The sequence below is a fragment of the Micromys minutus genome, assembly GCF_963924665.1.
Source record: "Micromys minutus genome assembly, chromosome: 16".
Classification (NCBI taxonomy): Eukaryota; Metazoa; Chordata; class Mammalia; order Rodentia; family Muridae; genus Micromys; species Micromys minutus.
In genome coordinates, this window is record NC_137985.1 from 31,589,379 (window position 1) to 31,612,468 (window position 23,090).

The 23,090-nt window shown below is 37.4% G+C and overlaps 1 protein-coding gene across 1 annotated transcript in view; it reads right to left on the bottom strand.

Annotated features, from left to right (window-relative positions):
- CCDC15 (coiled-coil domain containing 15) overlaps positions 1 to 23,090 on the bottom strand; it is a gene marked incomplete at both ends in the record, with an annotated part of 58,693 nt that overhangs the window by 28,070 nt on the left and 7,533 nt on the right. Inside the window, 8 exons of the mRNA XM_080930546.1 lie at positions 704 to 807; positions 2,231 to 2,326; positions 5,605 to 5,715; positions 7,212 to 7,331; positions 7,876 to 7,998; positions 9,137 to 9,883; positions 10,513 to 10,632; positions 14,197 to 14,310. Coding sequence (XP_080786672.1) covers positions 704 to 807; positions 2,231 to 2,326; positions 5,605 to 5,715; positions 7,212 to 7,331; positions 7,876 to 7,998; positions 9,137 to 9,883; positions 10,513 to 10,632; positions 14,197 to 14,310 — 1,535 coding nt within the window. The remainder of the gene's footprint in view (positions 1 to 703; positions 808 to 2,230; positions 2,327 to 5,604; positions 5,716 to 7,211; positions 7,332 to 7,875; positions 7,999 to 9,136; positions 9,884 to 10,512; positions 10,633 to 14,196; positions 14,311 to 23,090) is intronic.

The following is a 23,090-nucleotide window of genomic DNA, read 5'->3' on the forward strand; positions in this document are numbered from 1 at the left end:
TCACAACTATAGGAAACTGGCCTGAAAAGCCTACACACACCCTGCAGGAACTCAAACTACAGAACCAAAGGAGTGATGGCCTTAGAGGGAGGAAATGGCCAAGTACGGGTTCTCAGAGCAGTGGAAACAATTGTATGATATGTGTGTGACACACTTCATTTTCATATACTTGAATATACAATGGCATGTTACAGCATGACATGAACTCTGGCTACCAGTATGCTGATGTATGCTCATCAGATGTAACAGACGGTACCAGTGGGAAGGATGTACATATGTGGAGGCAGGAGGCTACTTGCAGGTTACTCTGTTACTCAGCTTTAATATGAACTTAAAAATTGTTCTAAAAAGGTAAGTTTATTAGAAAAATCAAACAAGTAAGACATGGTAGTGCACCTGTAATCCTAGCTCTTGGGACACACAGGCAGGAAGATGATTACAAGTTTTGAAGTTAGCTTGGTCTAGATAGTGAGTTCCTACAAAGTAGATGTGTCACAGAAAAAGAAAACAAGACTACTGCCTAATTATTGCTCCTCCTCCTCTTTTTTTTTTTTTAAATTTTGAGGTATCAAGTAGTGTGGTAGCTGGGATTGAACACGGTGTCATGAATGCTAAGCATGTCCTACCACTGGGCTACACAAGCCCAGCACTCCATTACCCTGGGTGGTCATTAAGTCTCAGAATGAGAATCAAAAGAACTTACTTTTCAACCCTCCTCTTTTGCTCCCTCTGTCTGTTCTGTTCTTTGACTTGTTCTCTCTCAATCTCCATGAAAAGCCTCCTGTGTCTCAGATACTGCTTTTGACGCTAAAGGAAAAAAGTTAAAATTACCAAGCCCATTCAGACAACTTTGCAAAGAAGTGTAATATTTTTATTCTAAAGAGAAAAAAAAACTTTCAGATAATGAAGTTACATGTGATAAAATCATTAACTTCCTTCTAGATTAACAACAGTACTGTTTTCAAGTACTTAGCTATTTTGTTAATAGGCAACCGGTGAAAGTGAAAATTTAGTTAACCCTTAGTAAAAGCTGAAATCGTTACTATGATCTGAAAATACCCCCCCACACACCCACACCGACATACATACACATATACACCCACACACATACACACACACACACACACACACACACTTTTGATTTCCCTCAGTATCAACAGCACCTAGGAAATTGTTATATTTGACACAATAAGGTACATGCTATATTTACTCTGTGCTCTCAAGCAGTATCATAAAAGCTGGGCCACAGAGAAAGGCAGGGAGGCATTCTATAGTAGAACAATTATAGCCCATTTAACTTGTAAAACCAAAATATCATCACAAAAATAAACACCAAGTCCAGCCACACATGATAAGGAGAAGTGCAAAAGAGATGAAGTGTATCAGAGTAGCATGCTCATAAACAGAATGAACATAATAAAAGCAAGTGCCCCTACACTGTGCACAACCTGTTTATACCCCTGGATTAACATATTCTCTTCCAAGGACACAGGCTGTTCAAAGAGATGACATATCTACTCATACACTTGGGTAAAAGATTCTTAATCTGAAGAGGGACTCTTATTATTGAAGATGCATCAGAAGAATGTTTCACTTGAAACCATCACGTGGCTAGCCAGAATTTAAAACTTGGTTTAAACTACCTTTTCATTGAAGGGCCAGAAAACCCATGCATAAGAGTATTATTCCCTTACATAAGTTATAGTGGCAAATATGTGTAGCTAGAAATTCACTTGAATCAATTCTTTGATTTCACACAAATGCAGCTTAAATCCCAAGAGCCTGTAAGAGAAGTTAAGCATAGTATACTGACTTAACATCTTTGGAATTTCTGATTTTTCTTTTTCATTTAAAAAAATATTTATTTATTTTTATATGTCTCAACAGGCAACATGTATTTTGGGTTACTCAAATCTTTCATTTCTCTTGTGCAGGTTGGCAATGTTGTTTTGCATGTATGTATGCCTGTGTGTCAAGTGCATATACACTCCTTGCAAAGGCCAGAAGGCATCAGATCGTCTGAGACTGGTGCTGTAGGTGGTTGTAAGCATGTAGGGGCTGGGAACTGAACTCAGGTTTTCTCAAAGGGCAGCGTGCTCTTACCTGCTGAGCTCTGTCTTCAGAGCTGGAGAATTCCAGGAGAATTACCTGGAATCTGTTGTTCTAATGAGTTAGACTAGTGGACTGCTTCCAACTTCACACAGAATTCAGAAGCAGTACCATGGCATACCTCTTTTTTGTCTTCTTCTTGATCCACTCCAGACTGGATTGCCAGCAGAGCCTGCTGTTCAGGGCTCAGTCCCGACCGATACTCCTCATAGACCTGCTACAAAGTCCAGTGACAAAATGTGACAAAACTGCCAACAGCTCTGTGACTCCTCTCCATGTCTGTCTGGTATGGCACTGGAGAAACTGGGGCTGATTACCTACTATAGCTTCTAGAAAAAGTCTTGCAACCACATGGTGACTCAACCATCTGTAATGAAAGCCAATGTCTTCTTCTGGTGTGTCTAAAGACAGCTACAGTGTACTTGTATGTAATAAATAAGTCTTTTTTTTTTAATTATTGGTCTTTAGTACTGGAGGGAGGGCTATGGAACTCCAGGCAACAGAATCTTTTGGCTATGATGAAAATGTTCTCATACTGACCGTGCCTGCTCCCAACCCTGTAAGTACTCACAAAATACTCAACTGTACATCTGTAACTCAAAATCATACCCACAAATTACACTCATCCAAATCTACATGTAACCCCAACATTCACAGTACTCATGTATTCCTTTGCAGACATGCAGAGACATGAGAGATCTGAGTCATAAAAGAACGCATGCTCCCAGATGGGGCTGTTTCAGCTCTTGTGACATAAATAAGCATCTTTTCTGCAGTCTACTTGGTGACAAATCTCATGTGTTTTTGTGCATTTTGTTGGTAATATCTCTGGTAACATGACCCCACTTCCATTATACTGCAGATATATTATCACTCCTAAGCATAGAAAGGCTGTGATGTGGATTCAATTTCTAGCACAAGAGATGTGTGTACAGTGGGTGGAGGTGGTTATGTGCCTCACAGAGAAAATACATTCGAGACAAGTTTTATTCAGGTTTGAGTTATCATGTTACTGGCTGAGATCGTTAAGATCAACCACATATATTTTCTTTTTGTGGTGCAGGGGCTAAAATCCAGGGGCTTAAGCAAACACTCTACAACTAGATTATATCCCTAGCCAAGCCATAGAAATTAAATTAAGACCTTAATACAGAAATATATAAAACAAATATAAAATGTATACTAATTAAATGACCATAAATAAGCCATATGAACAATTGCTCTAGATAAGGAAGTCAAGACCATCCAGTGGGGAAGAGTCTCTTCAACAAAGAGCATTAGGGAAATGGCTATTCACATACAAAAAAAAAAATAAAGTTCAGCCTTTAATATATACCATTTACAAAAATTAACATGAATCAGATTAAGAGATGTAAATAATGTAAGAAAACAAACAATTCTAGCGTATGTGCCTAGAAGAGGGGAAAGCTATTTAACACCACATTTAACGATTTCCTGAATAGGATATAAAAAATATAGGTAACATAAAGAAAAACAAATTGCACTACATTAATATTTGCATACAAATGAATACTTGCAGAATAAAAAGGTAACATAGGAAATGGAAGAAATTTTCAAAGCAGGTATGCTTAGAATATGACTTGCTCCTCTGCTACCCCAGATGTTCATACACTGGTCCCTAGCTAGCAGTGCTATTTTGGTAGGCTTTAGAACATTCAGGAGGTAAGGTGAGGCTGAGCTGAAGGAAGTAGTCCATTAGGAATGTGACAGTGAAGGTTATACTGGGTCCCCAGTCTCTTCCTCTCTTTCTGTCTACCATGACTTGAATGCCCCCTTCACATATTACTGCCACAATGATATTCTGCCCAAAAATCTATGGAGTGAACCTTTTAAAATCATGAACCAAAATAAATATTTCCTTCTTTAAGTTGTTGTCTCAGAGATCAGAAGTATAGAGCATATTGGTAAGGACTGAAAAATTGCCTATATGTTTAAGTCAGTGAAAGATAAAAAGGAGTTAGTTATCATTGTTTTCTTTAAAAAACTAGTTGTTATGATCACTAAAATTATTTGCAGATCCCAATTTGGTAAGTATCATGAAGAATCATGTATCTTCAAAACCACTGTCTGTAGAGCTCAAGGACTCTTGTTTCCATTCTGTGTCTGTGGTGCTGGAGAAGGAAGGAAGGTCCTTGGGCATGCTAGGCAAGCTCTCTACTAACGACCCATACTCTCTGGTCCAAAATAGTTCTGGGTTTTTTGTTTATTCGTTTAAATGGAAAACACTTGAGAACATCTATACAAGAGAAACAGTTTAAGATACATTCATGATATAAGATAATTAATGGAACGAGTCTACAAGAAAAAATAAATGCATGTAGAATATATATCCAAAAAGAAACCACTCTTGATCTAATATAGTCAGATTATGTAATGTTGGCAAAAATAACTAATAACTAATAACAGCAGTAATAGTTGTGAAAGCTTTGGTTTCCTTTTTTTTTTTTTTTTTTTTTTTTTTTTCTGAGACAGGGTCTATGTAGACCAGGCTGGCCTCAAGTGCTGTGATTAAAGAAAGATATATGCCACCATGCCCAGCTTTTGATTTTCTTTATGCAACAAAATTCTTGATAAAGTAAACTAAGGGAGGCTTTAAAGACTTATGTGGGCTTAGTTTCAGAGATCTCAGCCTAAGGTCAAATGAATGTTTTGCTTCTGGGACCATGATACAGGATTATTGTCTGGGACCATGTAAGACAGATCATAATGGCAGGAGCATACAGTAGAGCAAAATGACACATTTCACACAGACAGGAATGAGTGACACAGGCAAAGGCCAGGAAAAGGGTACATTCCTCCAAGTTACATGCCTAGTGAAGATCTTTTATATTACTCTTCACCTTCTAAGAGCCCATTTATGAGGCCAGTACCTTCACGATCCAATCACTTCTCAAGAGCACTACCAGCTGGAGACCAAGCCTTCAAATGAGCCTTTGGGGACATTTTAAACTAAACTATAACAGACAGAATGAACTGATAAAGGGCGTCGTCCCTCAGTCCTTCAGACTGTATAGATGACAGTGTTGAAGAAGCTATGACAGCACATCCTAGGCCAACCTTGCAGCCCATACTAAAAGTTCCAAAGAGCAGCAATTCAGCAAAAACCTCAGCCCACATCTATTTCCTATATTTGACTCCTTTAAAGAGGCCAAGAGGAAATTTGTTGATCTCTTTCAGGCACCCTAACACTACTACTCACCTTGAGCCTTTAATTCTAAAATAACTCATAAACCCACAAATAGAAACAATATAGAAGGTAGTAGAATTTTAGTAGAAATACGTAAGATCACAGCCTTGTGACATTTCTTTTAACACTAGAGATCTTAATTCAATATCCTTAAACTTTGGCCAATGCTACCCTAAGAAGTTCTGGTACAAACTCTAAGATAACCTTCACAAAAATGTGGTTTTTGATCAGCCTCCCTACTTAGTAAGATATCTGCACCAGCATACATACTCTGCGGTCTGCCCTACCTGATGCCTGCTGCATGTGTCTCTCCACTGTCTGGGTGGAACACGTTCATGACCACTGAGATACAAATCCTCTTGCCGCCTTTCAGCTGTCCTAACAGATGGCTGCTGGCTCTGAAACACACATCAAATTGTGTAAATGGGAACATAATAGTGAAAAATACTACAGGCTTCTGTCATAGCCCCAGGTAATCTAAATAAGCAAGAATGTTCTGATCTGTTATATACCATAAAAGTAGAAACATTTCCTGTCACTATCAATCTTAGCACCATCTGTAAAACAATTGTAAATTTTACCTATAAGACAAGGATCATATCAGTATCTCCCAGGTCATTTTAGGAATTCAGGAAGATAATGAATTTAAGATTCTAAAATTGTTTTGGCTATTGTTAATACTTCATGAAGGTACTATCGCTTTAAAAATGTTATTAATAAAGACAGCAATTGTTCCCACTGCTCACACCATCTGTACTAAATGCCAGTCTACCTGCTTGCCAGCAGTGAGTCCTGGATTTCATATGATCCATAGTACACAATGCCTTCTGCTATCTTTCATCTATCATATTATGTGATGCCAGCTCATAGCTCCTGTACTGTAAGACAATATGAATATCAATATAAGTTGCCCAAACACTTGGATAACATCTACAGCAACAATGGAAGCTTATGATGAGGACTGTAGTAGTTTTAATTGATCAGAATGGCAAACAGAACAAAAGGCAGTCGTTTCTGTTCTTTGCTCATGATTTTTGGCCTTAACAGTCTATAGCTGAAGCAATTACTGCACTGCTTGTCAAGTCTTGAGTCCAAACCTAAGCGTTTTGTTCTCTGCAGCACACTCTTTACTACCTCCACTTCTACTTACTCTCCTGGAAAGGACAGGTCTCAAATACTGTATGAAACATGAGTACAGTCTTCCAAAGCAACTCCTCATGCAATCCTCCACTTCTCTCCAGATAAAGTCTGTCTGATATACTCAATCAAAAGGAACTACAAACTGTCTCTATAGAAATAATGGGCTCATTCTAATACAAGAGAAACTTCTAGACTAATGACAGAACAGAGGATATGTGGTGTATGTGTATCTGTCTCACAAAAATTTCCAAATTCACCATGAAGTAGGAACAAACTAATGTAATAAATTTCTGATGGTGTCCTTGTTCGCAACCTTTATCTTTTCATCTATGACTTCTCCAACTATTTTTAAAATTTATTTTCTGCATGCATTTTTCATGTGTAAGCTTTGCTATGTGTATGACTGTGCACTACATGTATGCCCAGTGCCTGCGGAAGTCAGAAGGGGACACTGGATTCCCTGGAACTGGAGCAATAGAAGGCTGTGAGCCACAGTGAGTGCTGGGAACTGAACTTGATCCTCTGGAATGCTCTAAACCACTGAGCCATCTCTCCAGTAACCTCTCCAACTTCTTAGGATTATTTTAAAGCACACCACAGATTATTTTGGCACATTTCAAAATACCTAAACACTTTGCTCTTAGCCTTAAGTCTGTGTATTGCACATAAAAGCTGGCTTGACAAATCCTGACTGGAATAACGGTCCCTCTTCTTTCTCAGGTGCTATGGTCCTCATTCTGTAGCTTCTCTCTACCTGTTCTCCAAGGAAGACTTGGCCCTGCATCTGAGGTGGAGCATACTGAAGACACTCCAGAGGCAACTCATCTCCTCTCTCTCTCACCATAAAAGTTGAGGGTTGCTTGAGAAACATATCCTAAAAGACAACAAAACAATAATAATGACAATAATAACATCATCATCATCATCCAGCCATGGAGTAATAAGCTAGTCAAATCTTTCATGACTGTAAAAGTGCTTCAGTGAGAACTCCTTGGAAATCTAGAACCAATGACAATGCTACACACTTAATCGAAATCCTTCCATTTTAATTCTTCATCCTAAACCACACACAAGAGAGTCTAACAAACTCACCAAACCTTAAAATAGCTTAAGGTCAACTACTACTTTTTATGTTCATGTCAGGGCCATGGGTTTGTGATAATACTATGGGAATCAGTAATAGAGAATGACCCTTGTAAATTACAACAGTTAACTGACTTTAGGAGAATTTATTTGACTTACATGATTCACTAAATAAACCAGGGTTATAGTACTATTAGGTGCAAGATAGAAAAAAAAAAAGAGAGCACCAAGAACTGATTTCTCGAAGGTTTACACCGAATGTTCATCCTTCTTAAAGCAGAGTGTCATTCTAACAGAACTTAGACTACATTCCCACTAATGCCATTCTGCCCTACTTTGTCTCTGATAAAGTGCTGGACTTGTGGTTTGGGAGGTAGACACTGGTAACTTGTCAGAAAAAATATTCCTCTCCCTTCCCCATCTGTTATATCAGAGAATAGCTCCTTAAAGCTTACTTCCTAAAAGAAAAAAAATACATTGTGTAGCAGAATAATATGACAGAAATGATATTTAAGACTGGTGAAAACCCCAAAGTAACTTTTAAGTTCAGAATAATATGAAATATAATGACAGGTAGCCATTTTTTGTCAATTCTGAAGTTCAGCTGAGAGTCTTAGAAGATCTAAGTTAAACACCAAACAGTTAAGTTTCTACTAATCTGTCCTTTTTCTGCTCTGCCTTGCTGATGGAGGCCTGATAGTACCCACGGAGATCTTGACAGACATCAGAGCAAGTGCTTCCCTCCCTTGTCTATCTCTCAGAACCAATTCTGGCTTTTCCATATTTGCTTAAAAAAAAAAAAAAAAGCAAACACATGTGCTGGTTGCAGAATTAAGAATAACAGCTTAGCTTAGACCATTGGCTGGAGTGACATTAGGCCAACCACAATCCCAAGTGCTGTCCTCTGACGTCAACTTCTTCCTTCCCCTCTAAATGACCTCTAGCAAAAAACTGTCCTGGAGCTTGTGTTGAAAGATAATGGCTGCCTCAGTCCTTCTTAGAAAAAAAATAACTGTATAGCACCCTCTCAGAGTGTGGTACTCCTGGACCTTAAATCATTAATAATTCAAGAGCTAAGAATATAGCCTTGTGGCAATTTTTGGTATTCAAAAATCATTATGTTTAATCTATACACACCAAGAAAACTCCGACTGTTTCCATGTTACATTCTGTTCTACATATACTTTATGCTTATGGTAACTAGTAAGATTTCAATGCATGCTATCAAACCTCTAAAAGAATTAAGTACTGACAAAAATATATTCATATAATGTTATGCCAAAATGCTTTTAAAATTCTGTACATGTACATCTCTCTTTTTTAAATAAAGTTGTAAGAAAAAAAAAAGATGATAGCTTCCAGAAATCTTTATCCTAATAAAGAATCATTTTTTTATACATAAATCTCCCAGATAAATGAAATACACTGCTGACTTTACTATAATATTTTGTAAGAACCCCAAAGTTCTGGGGGAAAAAAATCAATCAAGAAACTGCCATTCCCAGCTAGGAATCTCCAAGTCAACTGTGGAGGAATCCTTGTAGAACTTACTACAAACTGAGAGTCATGTTGTACCCTCTTCCTGCTCTATTTTACCTGATTTTGGAGTGGAAGATCCTGCTCCTGGTAACTGTGTAGATAATTCAGGGCTTTGGAAAGAACATCGTGATCCTGACATTTAGGAAGAACATGCGGATCTCTTCTGTCCTGATATATAGGTAAAAAATACTGATGTCTGGGCAGGGGAAACTGTTCTTTAGGTGGGAGATCCTGCTTCTGACATCTGAGTGGATGATTCTGTTCTTTGGGTAAAGCAAGTTGGCTTCTAGGTAGAAATTCCTGCTCTACAGGTAGAAAATGCTGGTCCTGGTAATGAGGTAAAACATTCTGGTAATTAGGGAGAACACAATGATCTTTGGGTAAAGAATCCTGGTATTGACAATCGGGCAGAAAATCTTGGTCTCTGGATAGAAAGGCCTGGTGTGAGGGTAGAAAATCCTGGGCTTCCAACTCAGTATTCCCATCTAGCTCAATAGCCTGGACTTTAAGAATGTCCTGAATCTCTGTCTTAACAGCCTGGCCCTCTGGCTCTGTGGTCTGAAACTCCAATCCAGTAGCCTGGGTGTCTGGTTCACCACCTGGAGCTTTAGGTTCAATTCTTGAAGCTCTAGGCTCAACATTCTGGACATCTACCACATCAGTCTGAGACTCTGGAAGGCTGCTCTGAACTTCTACAAAATAACTCTGGGCTTCTCGAAGAACAGCCTGAGGGCTATGCGGATGGAACTGCTCTTGCTCATCTTCCTTTATCACAACAGATAATGGATTTTTGAATTTTACTTTCTAAAAAAAGAAAAAAACAGAGACTGTTAGATAGTAACAAAAATCTACATATTTTTTCTATGAATCCTAAAATAATATTAAATGATATCATAATCAAACAGAACTAGAATAAAAGATGAAATGTTAGTATTTGTTCTACTTTAAAACAGCTTCAGACACCATAAATCCTTAACCCAAGTCAAACTTCTTTTTTTTTTTTTTAAAGATTTATTTATTATATATGAGCACACTGTAGCTGTCTTCAGACACCAGCAGAGGGCATCAGATCACAACAGATGGTTGTGAGCCACCATGTGGTTGTTGGGATTTGAACTCAGGACCTCTGGAAGAGCAGTCAGTGCTCTTAACCACTGAGCCATTTCTCCAGCCCCTAAGTCAAACTTCTTAAAGAACACTTTTTTGCATTACTGGTGACTGAACTGGGGCTTCATGCATAACAAACATTCTACCACTGGGTTACATACTCAATCCTCTTTTTATTTTGGGGTAAGTTCTCACAGAATTGTTCATGCTGGCCTTGAACTCACTCTGAAGGCTGATTTGGCACTTGTCATCCTTCTGCTTTAGTCTTCCAGTAGCTAAGGCTGTAGATGGAGCCCTTAGAGCCTTGGTTTATTTTATTGCCTTACCTGAACTTTGCTGAAGACCTTTTCTTTGTCTTCAGAAAGGAGATCCTGCTGGCAGCTCACAAGCAAATTGTTTCTCTCCTCACTTACCTCAACAAATGAAATTTTCCTGCCGCCAAGGTCCTAAAGAAAAAGCAAACAATTAAAAATAAAAACAAAGCAAAACAAAAAACCAATGTAGCTATTACAAAAATAATTAGAAAAAATATATGTACAGCGAAACTTTAAGAACAATACTTTAGGTACTGCAAACAAGTCTAACAGAAGAATGTATTCAAATAGCATTAAATGTTTATAAAGTACAAGGCTGTCCACTTTAAACTATAATATATAATTTTAAAAAATTAAAGATCTAAATACATGAAAAGATATTCCACATTCATAGTGAGAGACAACATTTCTCTGGCAATATTACAAAATTTGGTGGATAATCTGTAGTCCCAGAACTTGAAGGTAACAACATGAACTCATGAGTGGAGACCAGCCTGGGAAATATTCTCAAACCTTATTGAATATACACACACACACACACACACCAACCATGGCCACATTTTCAACACTGAAGATTGCAGGTTGATCTACAGATTTAAGAATCCCTATCAAAATGCCAGCTGACTTAAAGGAAAAAAGCAAGACAGAAAAAGCCAACAGAATTAATAAGCATATCATCCAGACATAGAATATTAGAAAGATGAGGAGTAAGAAAGAAACCCACACATTTATAGTGAACTGACATTTGACAAGGGTGCCAGGACAATTCACTGGGAAAAGAACTCTAACAAATGGCATGAAGATAGTGGGTATCAAATGAAAAGAGAAAGAGATAAACAACTTCTTCAATTCTCTCATGAAAACCAACTTAAGATAAATACAGACCTCAAAGTAAGAGCCAAAAATCTAATGTCCTTAGGAAACCTAGGAATAAAACTTGATGATGGGTAATCAACAGGTAGGAGAGACAACACAAAAAATTCAAACAAAGAAGGACAACAACAAATCAGCCCATTCCAAAGCTCAAATGTGTAGCCTATAAACTGATGCTACTAACAAAGTGAAATGATAGTATGCAGAATGGAAGAAGGTCACATGTCTACTTTCTAATAGACTAATATTCATAACACAGAAGGGCCATTTAAACCTTTACAATGAAAAAGATGATCCAATTATAATTTTTCAATAAACATTTCCTTTAAAAGAGATACAAATAAGCATCTACATCTACATTTCTCAACCTGATTTTCTATACAGTTCTGGCAATACATTGTAGTTATAGGGCGTACATGGATCTTACGGGGGGGGGGGGACTGTTCCTCTCCTGTTTATTTATTTATCTTAATATATGCTGGTTTTCTAAGAAGGGCTTTCTGGGGAGGTAAAACAAGCCAATCTATATATAAATAATCTAGAGAAAGCAATGTCCTTATGATATGCAATCTTTATGGATGATCTAGAATAAACAGTAGCTTAGAATAGAGAGAAAATTGTTGTTTGTACTTCAAATATACAAATAAATCACACATCAACATGTGGAATAAAATATACTGGAAGAATATATAAACTTTAAAAGTGACAACCTGCAGTTTTTCTATAATTTCAGTCTTGGCAATCTGACAGGGGCCAAGCAAGAACATGTACTTGCATCTCAAATTTTTACTGAGAATGACAAATAGATGTCACTAAAGTGCAATAAGAGGATGACTGCAGAGTTAAACTGGGTTACAATGTACTTCTGTTGATTGGTAGTTTCTGCTTCACACATATAGGAAGGCAGAACACAGGTCAGAGATAAATGAAAGTGTAAGTGTAAGAAACGTTCCACTAATTCCATAGATCATTCCCAGTTATATGAAATGGATCTATTTCTATTCTTTTGTCTGAAAAAGAACATGGCATTCTCGGGAAAGAAGTGGCCAGCCTGAACTCATTATCAATATCATCATGATAATAATAAGTCACACTCATATGGCACCTCTGTTGTATGCAACTGGTTTGTACGAGGGTGTTATCTCAGGATTAATTCTTGCTTCTACAGGATTAATTATGTGAACAGTATTTTCTCTAGAAAAACTCCAATTGAAATGTCTGAATATATTCCAAACAATGTAAAATATCAGTCTCTAGGAACTAACAATACCTTTTCCCTGGCATATTAGAAAGTGTCCAATCCTTTTTCCAATGGTACCCACCAGTTTGAATCCATAGCAGGTTTAAGAAGAAACAAGGCACAAAATAAAAGGTACTTAAAAAGCTACAACAGAATACTGGGGAAAAGCTATCATATGACTATATCTGTGACGAGCTTCCGTATGTGAACATATAGATGCCCATTTGCTTTTTAAACTTAAATTAATACAGAAGAGGAACATATTCATAGTTTAGTGCCCAGCCAATTGCAAACTTAGAGACAGCCATGTTGCAACACTTAAAGAAAAACCCACCTATGTGGTGGGGGTCCCATAAAACTATCGCCTAATGAATGATGCTGTAACGTTTAGTTTGTATAAGGAAATCGACTAGCAACACATTTCTCTGAATGTATCGCTGTAGTCAAGCAATACACAGTGTGTATGTCCATGCCATATGCTAAGTAGGCACTGAAACTGGGAAAGAAATGAGAAACAGTTGATGGATAAAATATATTAAAAAGCCTAAGTGTCTACTTTACAAGATGCTGCCACCAAAACATCAAAGTTAATGAGCAAGCACATTAAAAACACAGGAACTGAGCATCCATCAAGTAAAATCATAAGCAGGACATCCAAACAATATCATTTTACAAGTATAGCCTAAATATACTTAGACTTTTAAGCCTGGATCTATACTTAGTTTCTAATTCTTTATTCTAAATTTAAGTTTAGAATTAAATTCCTTTATTAAAAATAGTACTCACACCAGACAGTGGTGGTGCACAATTTTAGTCCCAGCACTCAGCACTCGGGAGGCAGAGGCAGGGGGATCTTTGTGATCTCAAGCCCAGCCTAATCTACAAAGTTAGTTCCAAGACAGCCAAGATTACACAGAGAAACCCTGTCTCTGAAAAACAAATAAAATTAGTGTTTACTATTTCCTTATTAGAAAATAAAACATATATTATGAAATAAAAATTATCTATAATATTATACAAAAGTATGAAGCCCTCAATTTGACTCCCAGAAAGTGCGTGGGGAAAAAAGCAGTACTAACTTCCTGTACCACTTCTAACCAAGTGTGTCTGTATGCACAGCATTCTTGCCCTGTCTCCTTTTTTTTTTTTTTTTTTTTTTTTTTTTTTTTTTTTTTTATCACATACAACTTCTTATTTCAGATTCTGGTTATTTACTTATTTATTAAATAATTCCATACTAGTACAGAAGTCCCCTGACAGATCTGTCTTTATTTTCACCAACATAATGCCAACATTTGTTAAATAAACATATTTTTTAATTAACATTATAGAATATGTAATTTTATATCCTACATTTTTCAGCTACAAGTTTTTCCTAACCTTCAGGTACTATTCAAACATATGATTTTTTTTTTTTAAAGAATGGCTGTATTTAGATCTTAATTAATTCAAGTGTTCCCTATTAAGGGATATTAAAGATTACTTGCAATTATTTTGCATTTTTAAATTATGCTGATATAAAAATAAATTGCTAACTATACTTTCACATATTTTTTAAAGCAGCATATTGGAAATGAATATACCTCTTGGGTGGGAGAGCTTTTCCTTTCACCATTTAGAAGCACTGATGTCTCTTTTTCACTCACAGTTTTAAGAGATGCCAGCTGGTGACGTGCCTGTTTCATAGTTTGACTAAGCTGCCAGGGAAAGTGGAAAAAAGAAAACAAAAACAGGTTAAAGTCTTAATACCAAATGTACTGGGTGATCCAACAGGAAATCAGGTCTCTGTTATTAAAAGATGACAGGCTTAGGACAAGAGGATTACTTGCAAAGGAGACTTTAATCTGCTTACAGTGCTTTATAATATTGCTACCAATATTCTAAGATAAAACTTGGTAACTTAGTGACTTGACTTAAGGTTTATTAATCAAATCTATTTTAAATAATATGTACCTCTTATACATGAAATGCCAAATATCTAAATATACTTATTACTGAGCAAGTACATTCCTTGCCTTTAGTCATTGTGCATTACTGTTTTTATTACTCCTTCAATAAGACTCCATACCTAGTCCCTAAAACTCTTACTTCCTTATTTACATGAGTCTTTTCTCTACCTACCTCACTTGAAAACTAACACTAGCCTTTTCTCATTTCCTTTTCATCCAGGAAGCCTTCCTAAATATCATTTCTTCTGTTGCTGTGATTAAAAAAAAAAAAAAAAATTCCCTGACAAAGGCAACTCAGTAATTGAGGTGGGGGTGGGGAACAGGAACGTGGTTTATTTCATCTTACAATTCCAGGTCATAGTCCATGATTATAGGGAAACCAAGGCAGGAAATTCAAAGAGCTAGTCACATAATAGCAAGTCAGGAACAGAAAGAAATTAATGCATAAATGCCCACTTGATTCCTTGCTTGTAATCAATTTGATTCCTCCTTTCTCATTCCAGGGAACCCTTTGCCTAGGGAATGGTACTACTTCAGTGGGCTGGGTCTTTCCACTTCAATGAATTTAATTGAAACACCCTCCACAGACATGTGCACAGGCCAACCTCATGCAGATAGTCCCTCACTAAAACTCTCTCCCTAGGTATTCTAGATTGTGTCAAGCTGACAATGAAGGCTAACCATCACATTAAGTTAATATAGAATGCATATGTATATAAAAGAACCAACTTGTTTTAATTATTCTAAGAAACAAATGATATGTGACCATCATATAGTTTTATATTTACTCCTTATTCTAGTGATTTTAGTACAAAACTATTTTCTTTTCCAGTAGCACAAATATCTCTCGCAAATCTTCAAATAATACTTACTTAGAAGAAAAAAAAACCTATGTATCTTTTTAGTTTAGGATAAGTAAGTAAGGCATCAGATAAAGAACAAATATTTCTATACTAGTTAAAGGAATTATAGCAAGGCTAGGAATGCTTCTAACCCACTCATTTAAAAATGCTAAAGGTATCAAATCTTCCTTGAAGAAAACTGTGACTTACCAATATAGTATGCAACACTATATGATTTTTACTAATAATGAGCTAATGATCAAAACAAAAACTACTCTTACTATCAGACCTATGTTCCACAGTCTACCTTTTCTCCTTAGTGCCTGGTTCTAGAGAGCTACACCTCTAGTCAGATAAAAAAGTTTGAAACATTGCTCTTTATTCTACCAAAAGGAAGCCTTTTGGATCGAGTGCAGGTGGCTACAGAAATCAAGCCAGTCATTCACAATGCAAGCACACGTTCTGTGCGGTTGGGGTTAAACAACAGAGTGAGCCACAGCTATATTATTTATAGTTAAGTAAAATAAGTTTCAATGACCTATCGGATCACTGGGTCAAGGATTCCAAACGTCTGTTGTAAAACATCAAATACAGGTATTTAGAATCTTCATTTCCCTTCAATTACTAATTTCTTTTAGAGTTTGAGTCATAAGCAGGTTTTTCAACTGGTCTAGCAGCCAGAAAAGGCACAGTGTTCTGTTTCTCTTTCATTGCCCTAACTGCCAAACTTCAACCTTATGAAAGCCTTTTCAATGACAAGACCTTTAACAGTCTTAATACTGGCCATCCAAAAATACTAGGTCCCAATCCTTGGAACTCCAAATGACACTTTATAAGGCAAAAAGTGTACTTATAGATACGGTTAAGAACACTTATATTTGGAAACAATCTCATGGGCACTAGCTGCCATCACAAGTGTCCTTGTCAGAGAGGAGACAATGTGAAGATGCAGACAAAGGCTGACCGACTGTAGCTACGAGAAAAGGCATGGCAGCAGATCAACACCAAAAGCCGGGAAGGTCAAGCAACGTATTTTCTTCTAAAATCTGTAAGTGCATGGCTTTGCTGCTACCTTATTAGGATCAAGTTTAAATGTACAGCGTCTAGAACCATGAACAAATACATTTCTGATACTTAAAATCATTTAAATTGGATAATCTAGATGTACATAACACAAAACACAGAAAATAGCTATTCCTAGTATAAAATTATTTAATAAATAAAAGAAACTAGTATAAAAGAACACTTGTGTTGCAAGATAATAGTGATTATACTGTGTGTGCTGTTATATGTATCTGCTTAAAAGTATATTCAAATATACAATTACCTTAACTTCAGCTCCAAAGGATCTGACTCCTTCTTCTGGCCCCCATGAGCCCCACTACCCAACACACGTATCAACATAAAATTAAGCAGTAATTTAAAAAAGAAACAATTCCCTTGTAGAGATGAAAAATTCTAAACTGTACAGAAAACCTAGCAAATATAAAAGAATCAATATAACTCCAGATAACAAAGTAATTGCAGTTACAACCTGGTTCAATTGTGCTGAATCTCAATCTATGCAAAATTATAATATAGTGATATTATACAGCGAGGGGAGAGGATGGAAGGTACATTTGTAATGGCATGAGGGAAAGCAGAGAGCCAAATCCTCACCTTTCCGAATGGGACACAGTAATACTCTCTGTCACATGCTTGGATGTGTTAACAGTCTCCTCTGAGATTGGAATGTTTGGTCCCATCCTGTAGGGAAGTCTTTATACAGGACGGTTAACAACCAGATTCACTAGACTCTCCCAAAGTAAATGAAGTCTGAGCATCTACTTCTGACAGAAGCTAAGATGCACAGAAGACTAGAAAACTGAGCTGCCAGAGACTCAAACATGCTGAGCTTTGAAGAAGACTCTCAGAGAAGAAAATCCACAAGACTCAGACCAGATCAGCTGCCTGGAAGAGACCTAGCCAAACTAAGGCACCTGGGAAGGATACTCTCCACCCTGTGGAGCTGTTTGCACGCTGTGTGGTGGTCTCCAGGTTCCCTGTTGTGTGAGCTGTCACTCAAGCTGAGGTGGGCTTTGGTAATTCAAAGTTCTCTTTGAATCATTCTGTTCCTGTGAGTAACTCCTCACCTATACTTCTGTAAGTAACCCTAGAAAAACACACTGGTTCATCAAATTGGTGGTGTCTGTACTGCAGTATGTGTCCCCTAATTAGGCTCAGTAGACCTGTGTGTTCAATCTTCTCAGATAAAGTTTTCTACAGAACAGCTTATTATTTAGAAACATGAATGTTGCTACCAAAACATAAAACTTAAAAAAAAAACAAAAAACAAAAAACAGATAGTTGTTTTTGAGGAGGGAGAAATGGGCAGAGTATTTCTATTTTTAAAATATGGATATTACATACACCTTATTCTTTTATTTGTGTACACAACTATAAAACATGCACATTCTATTTCAGACTTCAGGCATATACTAGAGAACACAAGCCTAGGTTTTCTTCCATCCAATAGAAACATCAGTCAGCAAATGTTCACTCACACTGACTCTTAAGAGACAGTATCCTCTTTGTGATAAAGGGCCATTTCTAGTGCCTTTTGAGAAAAACAGGTATTGAACAAGCTCTACTAAAAGTTGACAGCCTCCTCCCAGCCTTAGCTGCTTGAAACAGTAGTTGATTAGCTGTATATCAGGTCTTGATACAGTGTCTTTTACTTGTAACAACAACAGAAAAATCTATCATGCAAAAAAACAGTTTAACTCATTAGCAAAAAGACCTTCTTCTGATGAAATAAAAATTATAGTATATAAACAAATGTTGATTTAAATGTCAAGATCCAGACCAGTATTATTACATTATAAAAAGTTGGTTTTCTTCTTTCACTATGTGGGTCCTTGAGATCAAATTCAGATCACTAGACTTGGCAGCAAGTGCCTTCCCACACTGAGCCATGGGCCCCTAAAAATGTTATTTATTGCATCTTTTAAAAATATTTTAAATTATTTATTTAATATGCTTGAGTGAGGTTTTGCTTCTTTTATGATTTATTCATTTTAGATTTATGTGCATGGGCATTACACCTGCATGTCTGTTAGCCATGTGTGTTCAGTGCCTGCAGAGGGCAGAAGAAGGCATCAGATTTTCTGGAACTGGAATCACAGACTGGTTGAGCTGCCATGTGAATGCTGAGAATTGAACCTGAGTCCTTTAGATGAGCAGCCTTAACCTATGAACAATCTCTTCCTTCCTTCCTTCCTTCCTTCCTTCCTTCCTTCCTTCCTTCCTTCTTTCCTTCCTTCCTTCCTTCCTTATATTTTAGGGAAGTGTAATTAAGTACATAAAATTCAAGCATAATACCCAGATGCTAAAATATTCCTAGACAACCCTGCCTTACCTATAACTCTTTACATTCTATGGTTTGAATGTCAACTGTATTACATAAGCTCACTTTGAATATTTGATCCCTAGCTAGAGGTGCTTTGAAGGAGGTTATGAAACCTTTAAAAGATGGAGCTTTGCTGGAGGAAGTAGGTCACTGGGGTAAGTACTGAGGCTTTTGCATGGCTGTGTTTCCTACAGACTCTACTTTTTGAGCACAGACATAATGTAAACAGCCAACCTCCTGCCACCATGCCTTCCTTGGCTGCTGCCACATAGACTTGAACTATAAGCCAAAATAAACCCTTACATTGCTTTTTTTTTTCCTTAAGATTTACTATATTTATATGAGTACACTGTAGCTATCTTCAGACACACCAGAGGAGGGCATAGGATTCCATTACAGATGGTTGGGAGCCACCATGTGGTTGCTGGGAATTGAACTCAGGACCTTCTGGAAGAGCAGTCAGTTAACCACTGAGCCATCTCTCTAGCCCTTAAGCTGCTTTAGTCAAAGGATCTTATCAAGGCAACAGCAAGATAATTAAGACAATAGCAGACGCTTATATTACCAAGTATATTCCAGGTGTCAAACCATTTTATCCTTAAATAAGTAAACTTCAGATAAATTTAAAAAACCCAGTGATGGCCAGGCATGGTGGCACACGCCCTAATCCTAGCACTCCCAAGGCAGAGAGGTAGGCACATCTCTGACAGCCAGGACTGTTACAAAGAGAAGTCTTATCTTGAAAAAACAAAAAACAAACTAAACTAAACCAAACCAAATCAAACCAAACCAAACCAAACCAAACCAAACTAAAACCAATCAATGCCAGAGGCTAGAGAAACAATTTAGCAATTAGGAGCACTAACTGCTTCCAGAGGACACTAGTTCAAGTCTGAGCACTACAACAGCTCACAACCCTCTGTAACCCCGGTTCTAGGGATTCCAATGCCTTCTTCTGGCCTCTGCAGGCACTGTACACACATGATGCACAGACATGTACATACAGGCAAAATGCCCAATCATATTAAATAATAAAAAGTCAGGAAACAAAAACCTCAAAACCCCAACCCCATTATTCGATTTTTCTACAGCTTAAAGAAACAGAATCTGAAAAGTCCACTAACATTCAGAAGGCAAATTTGTTTGCCATTGCCATTATTCAATCAGTTCTAGATAAGGGAGTTAATGCTTCAACAATTTCATTGTCTGGTTTCATAATGACATCTAGTGGATTAAAAGTGCAATAGAAATAGTAAAAATAAAAACAACCATTGGCTGTGTGGGCAAAAATTCAAAGGACCAGATTAATAATAAGTCACCCAACATCCTTTAGTAAGTCATCTCTTTTCAAGAAAAATAAAAGGGAGTGGAGGTATAGAAACTTTTTAACTTTTATAATACTAAGGTTCTTTATAACCTGATCTCCTACCTCACCTCATTTCTGCTCTTTTCTTTCATAAAATACCAACTAGAGACTTCATCAGTTTTTCTAGAAGCATATTACAGATCCTACACTTTTTACTGCTCTTATCTCAAAACGTCGAATTTATCAATCCAGCTCAGCATATCAATTCAAAATAAACAGTTCATCTCTTGCAGGCATTCTCCCTGTACTCTTCCCTTATAATTTAAAATTTAAAATTCCCATGGCACAACCTTTGGGGTCTAACAGACTACGGTATATCTTTCTAGAAAGATAAACCCCCAGAGGGTCCTCTTTCACGTATTATTGGAATTCCTACAATGTCTAACACATGTGCTCACTTACATGCTGACTGATGTGTTCAAACAGGAGAAATTCTATTATGATGAAATGTACAGTTATAACCATGATGACTGAACCTACGCGTCACTCTTCTATTGCTTACAATGTATCCAATGTTTAGTTTAATAAATTCTTCATCGTTTTCCTTCTTTCTTTTATATTAAGGCAGCATCTACATGGCCCAGTATGGCCTCAAACTTTAAATATTTCTGACCTGATTCCTGAAGGCTAAGACTTTAAGTATATATTACTATGTCTGGCTCCTATTAATAAATTTTAAAAATAAAATTATAATAATTATTAAAATGATTACTAAAAATCACACAATGCCCCACACAATGAAAACCAGTTTGGGACAAAAGAAATTGAAAATCAAGATTGAAAGATGGTAGAATGTCTTTTCTAATTCTCTCTCTACTTATACACAGGTCACAATTCAATAATGACCAAGTACTGTGGGAAGAGAGGAAATTCTGGGTGAATGTGCATTGCTAAATGACACAGCCATGCCAAGGACCCAGTCTTAGGGTTTTACTGCTGTGAAGAGACACCATGACCACATCAACTCTTATAAAAGACAACATTTTATTGGGACTGACATTCAGTTCAAAGGTTTAGTCCATTATTATCATAATAGGAAGCATGCAGGCAGACATGGTGCTGGAGAGGTAGCTGAGAGTTCTACATCTAGATTAGCAGGCATCAAGAAACGACTGTCATACCGGGCATGGCTTGAACATCTGAGACTTCAAAGCCTCCCCAAATGACCACTTCCTCCAACAAAGCCACACCTCCTAATAGTGCCATTCCCTATGGTTCTAAGGAGGATATTTTCTTTTAAACCACCACATCCATTCCCTGGCCACTCTAGGCTTGTAGCCATATCATAAAACAAGAACGCACTAAGCCCAATTTCCAATGTCCTTATAGTCTTTAACCGTCTGACCACTGTTTAAATGGTCAAAGTCTCTTCTGACACTCATGCAATCTCTTAACTATGAGCCCCTGAAAAATCAAAGTGAAAAGCAGATCACATATTTCCAACATATAATGACACAGGATACACATTCCCATCCCAAAGGGGTAGAAAGAGAGCATAGTGAGGAAACACTGATCAAACAAGACCAAACTCAGCTGGGCAAGCTCCAAACTCTGCATCTCCATGTCTGATGTTCTTCAGATCTTCAACTCCTGTCAGCTTTCTTTACTACAACTTCTTTACTTCTTTCTCTTGGGCTGTTTGCACTCCCCGTTAGCAGCTCTTGAGCTCATATCACATGATGCTAGCTATCTCCAACATTCTGGATTCTCCAAGCAATCAAAGCGTTACCTTCACAGCTTCCCCTAATGGCCTCTCAAAGCTTCCATGCAGGGACACACTCCTAACACATGCCTGGCTCTGTGGCTCTTTATTCTCTAAGGGAGATCCTGTGACCCCTTTCTTCTATCCTTGACTCTAAAGCCAGAACCATGTGGCTGAAGCTGCCAAGTTCTGCTTGCTAGGGCTGGAACACGGCCCCCTCGTTCAATTACATCTTCATTAGCTTATTCTTTTCCATAGTATCTTCACTGCCTAAGCTTGCCTGTCCTGGAACTCACTCTGCAAACCAGGTTGGCCTTGAACTAAGAGATCTGCCTGCCTCTGCTTCTGCAGTGCTGAGTCAAGGTGTGCACCACCATACCAGACTCTGATCTTGAAAGCTTAGCTTGGTAGGATCTTGTCCTGAAGTCATCTCTCCCTTTATTACATTGAACCATTTATCCCCATTCCACTTCCTGGTGCCCTTTTCTCCTTGAATTGTACATTTTATATTGTTCCTTGCTTAGTTTGTTCCTTTTCATTGTAGATCTTCATAAGAGTGAACACTAATAACCACATGACAGGAGTATATACGCGGGTTTTTTTAAATTTTCTCTGGCAATACAACTAATCCAAACACTTCAATCTAGCCTCAGGCAGATTTTTTGAAAAAGGGCAGAAAGCAGCTTTACCAAAATACCACAAAAAGTCTCTAGGCCACATACTAACATGTTTCTCTGAAACAACTTGAGCCAGGCCCCTATAGTTCAAATCATCCTCAGCACCAGTCTTTCACTTTCCTAACAGGATGGCCTAGTAAGTCCCACTTAAAGCATTCAACTGCTTTTCTAATCCAAAGTCCACAATCCTCCAAACAAAAGTATAGTCAGACAGGCCTATCACTATTACCCCAGCCCCTGGTACCAAATACTGTCTTAGGTAGAGTTTCTTTCTTTCTTTCTTTCTTTTTTTAAGATTTATTTTATGTATGTGACCACACTGTAGCTGTCTTCAGACACACCAGAAGAGAGCACCTGATCCTATTACAGATGGTTGTGAGCCACCATGTGGTTGCTGGAATTAAACTCAGGACCTCTAGAAGAATAGTCAATGTTCTTAACTGCTGAGCCATCTCTTCAGCCCTTAGTTAGAGTTTCTATTGCTCTGAAGAAACACCATGACCACATCAACTCTTATAAATGAATATATTTAATTGGGACTCATATGGAAAGC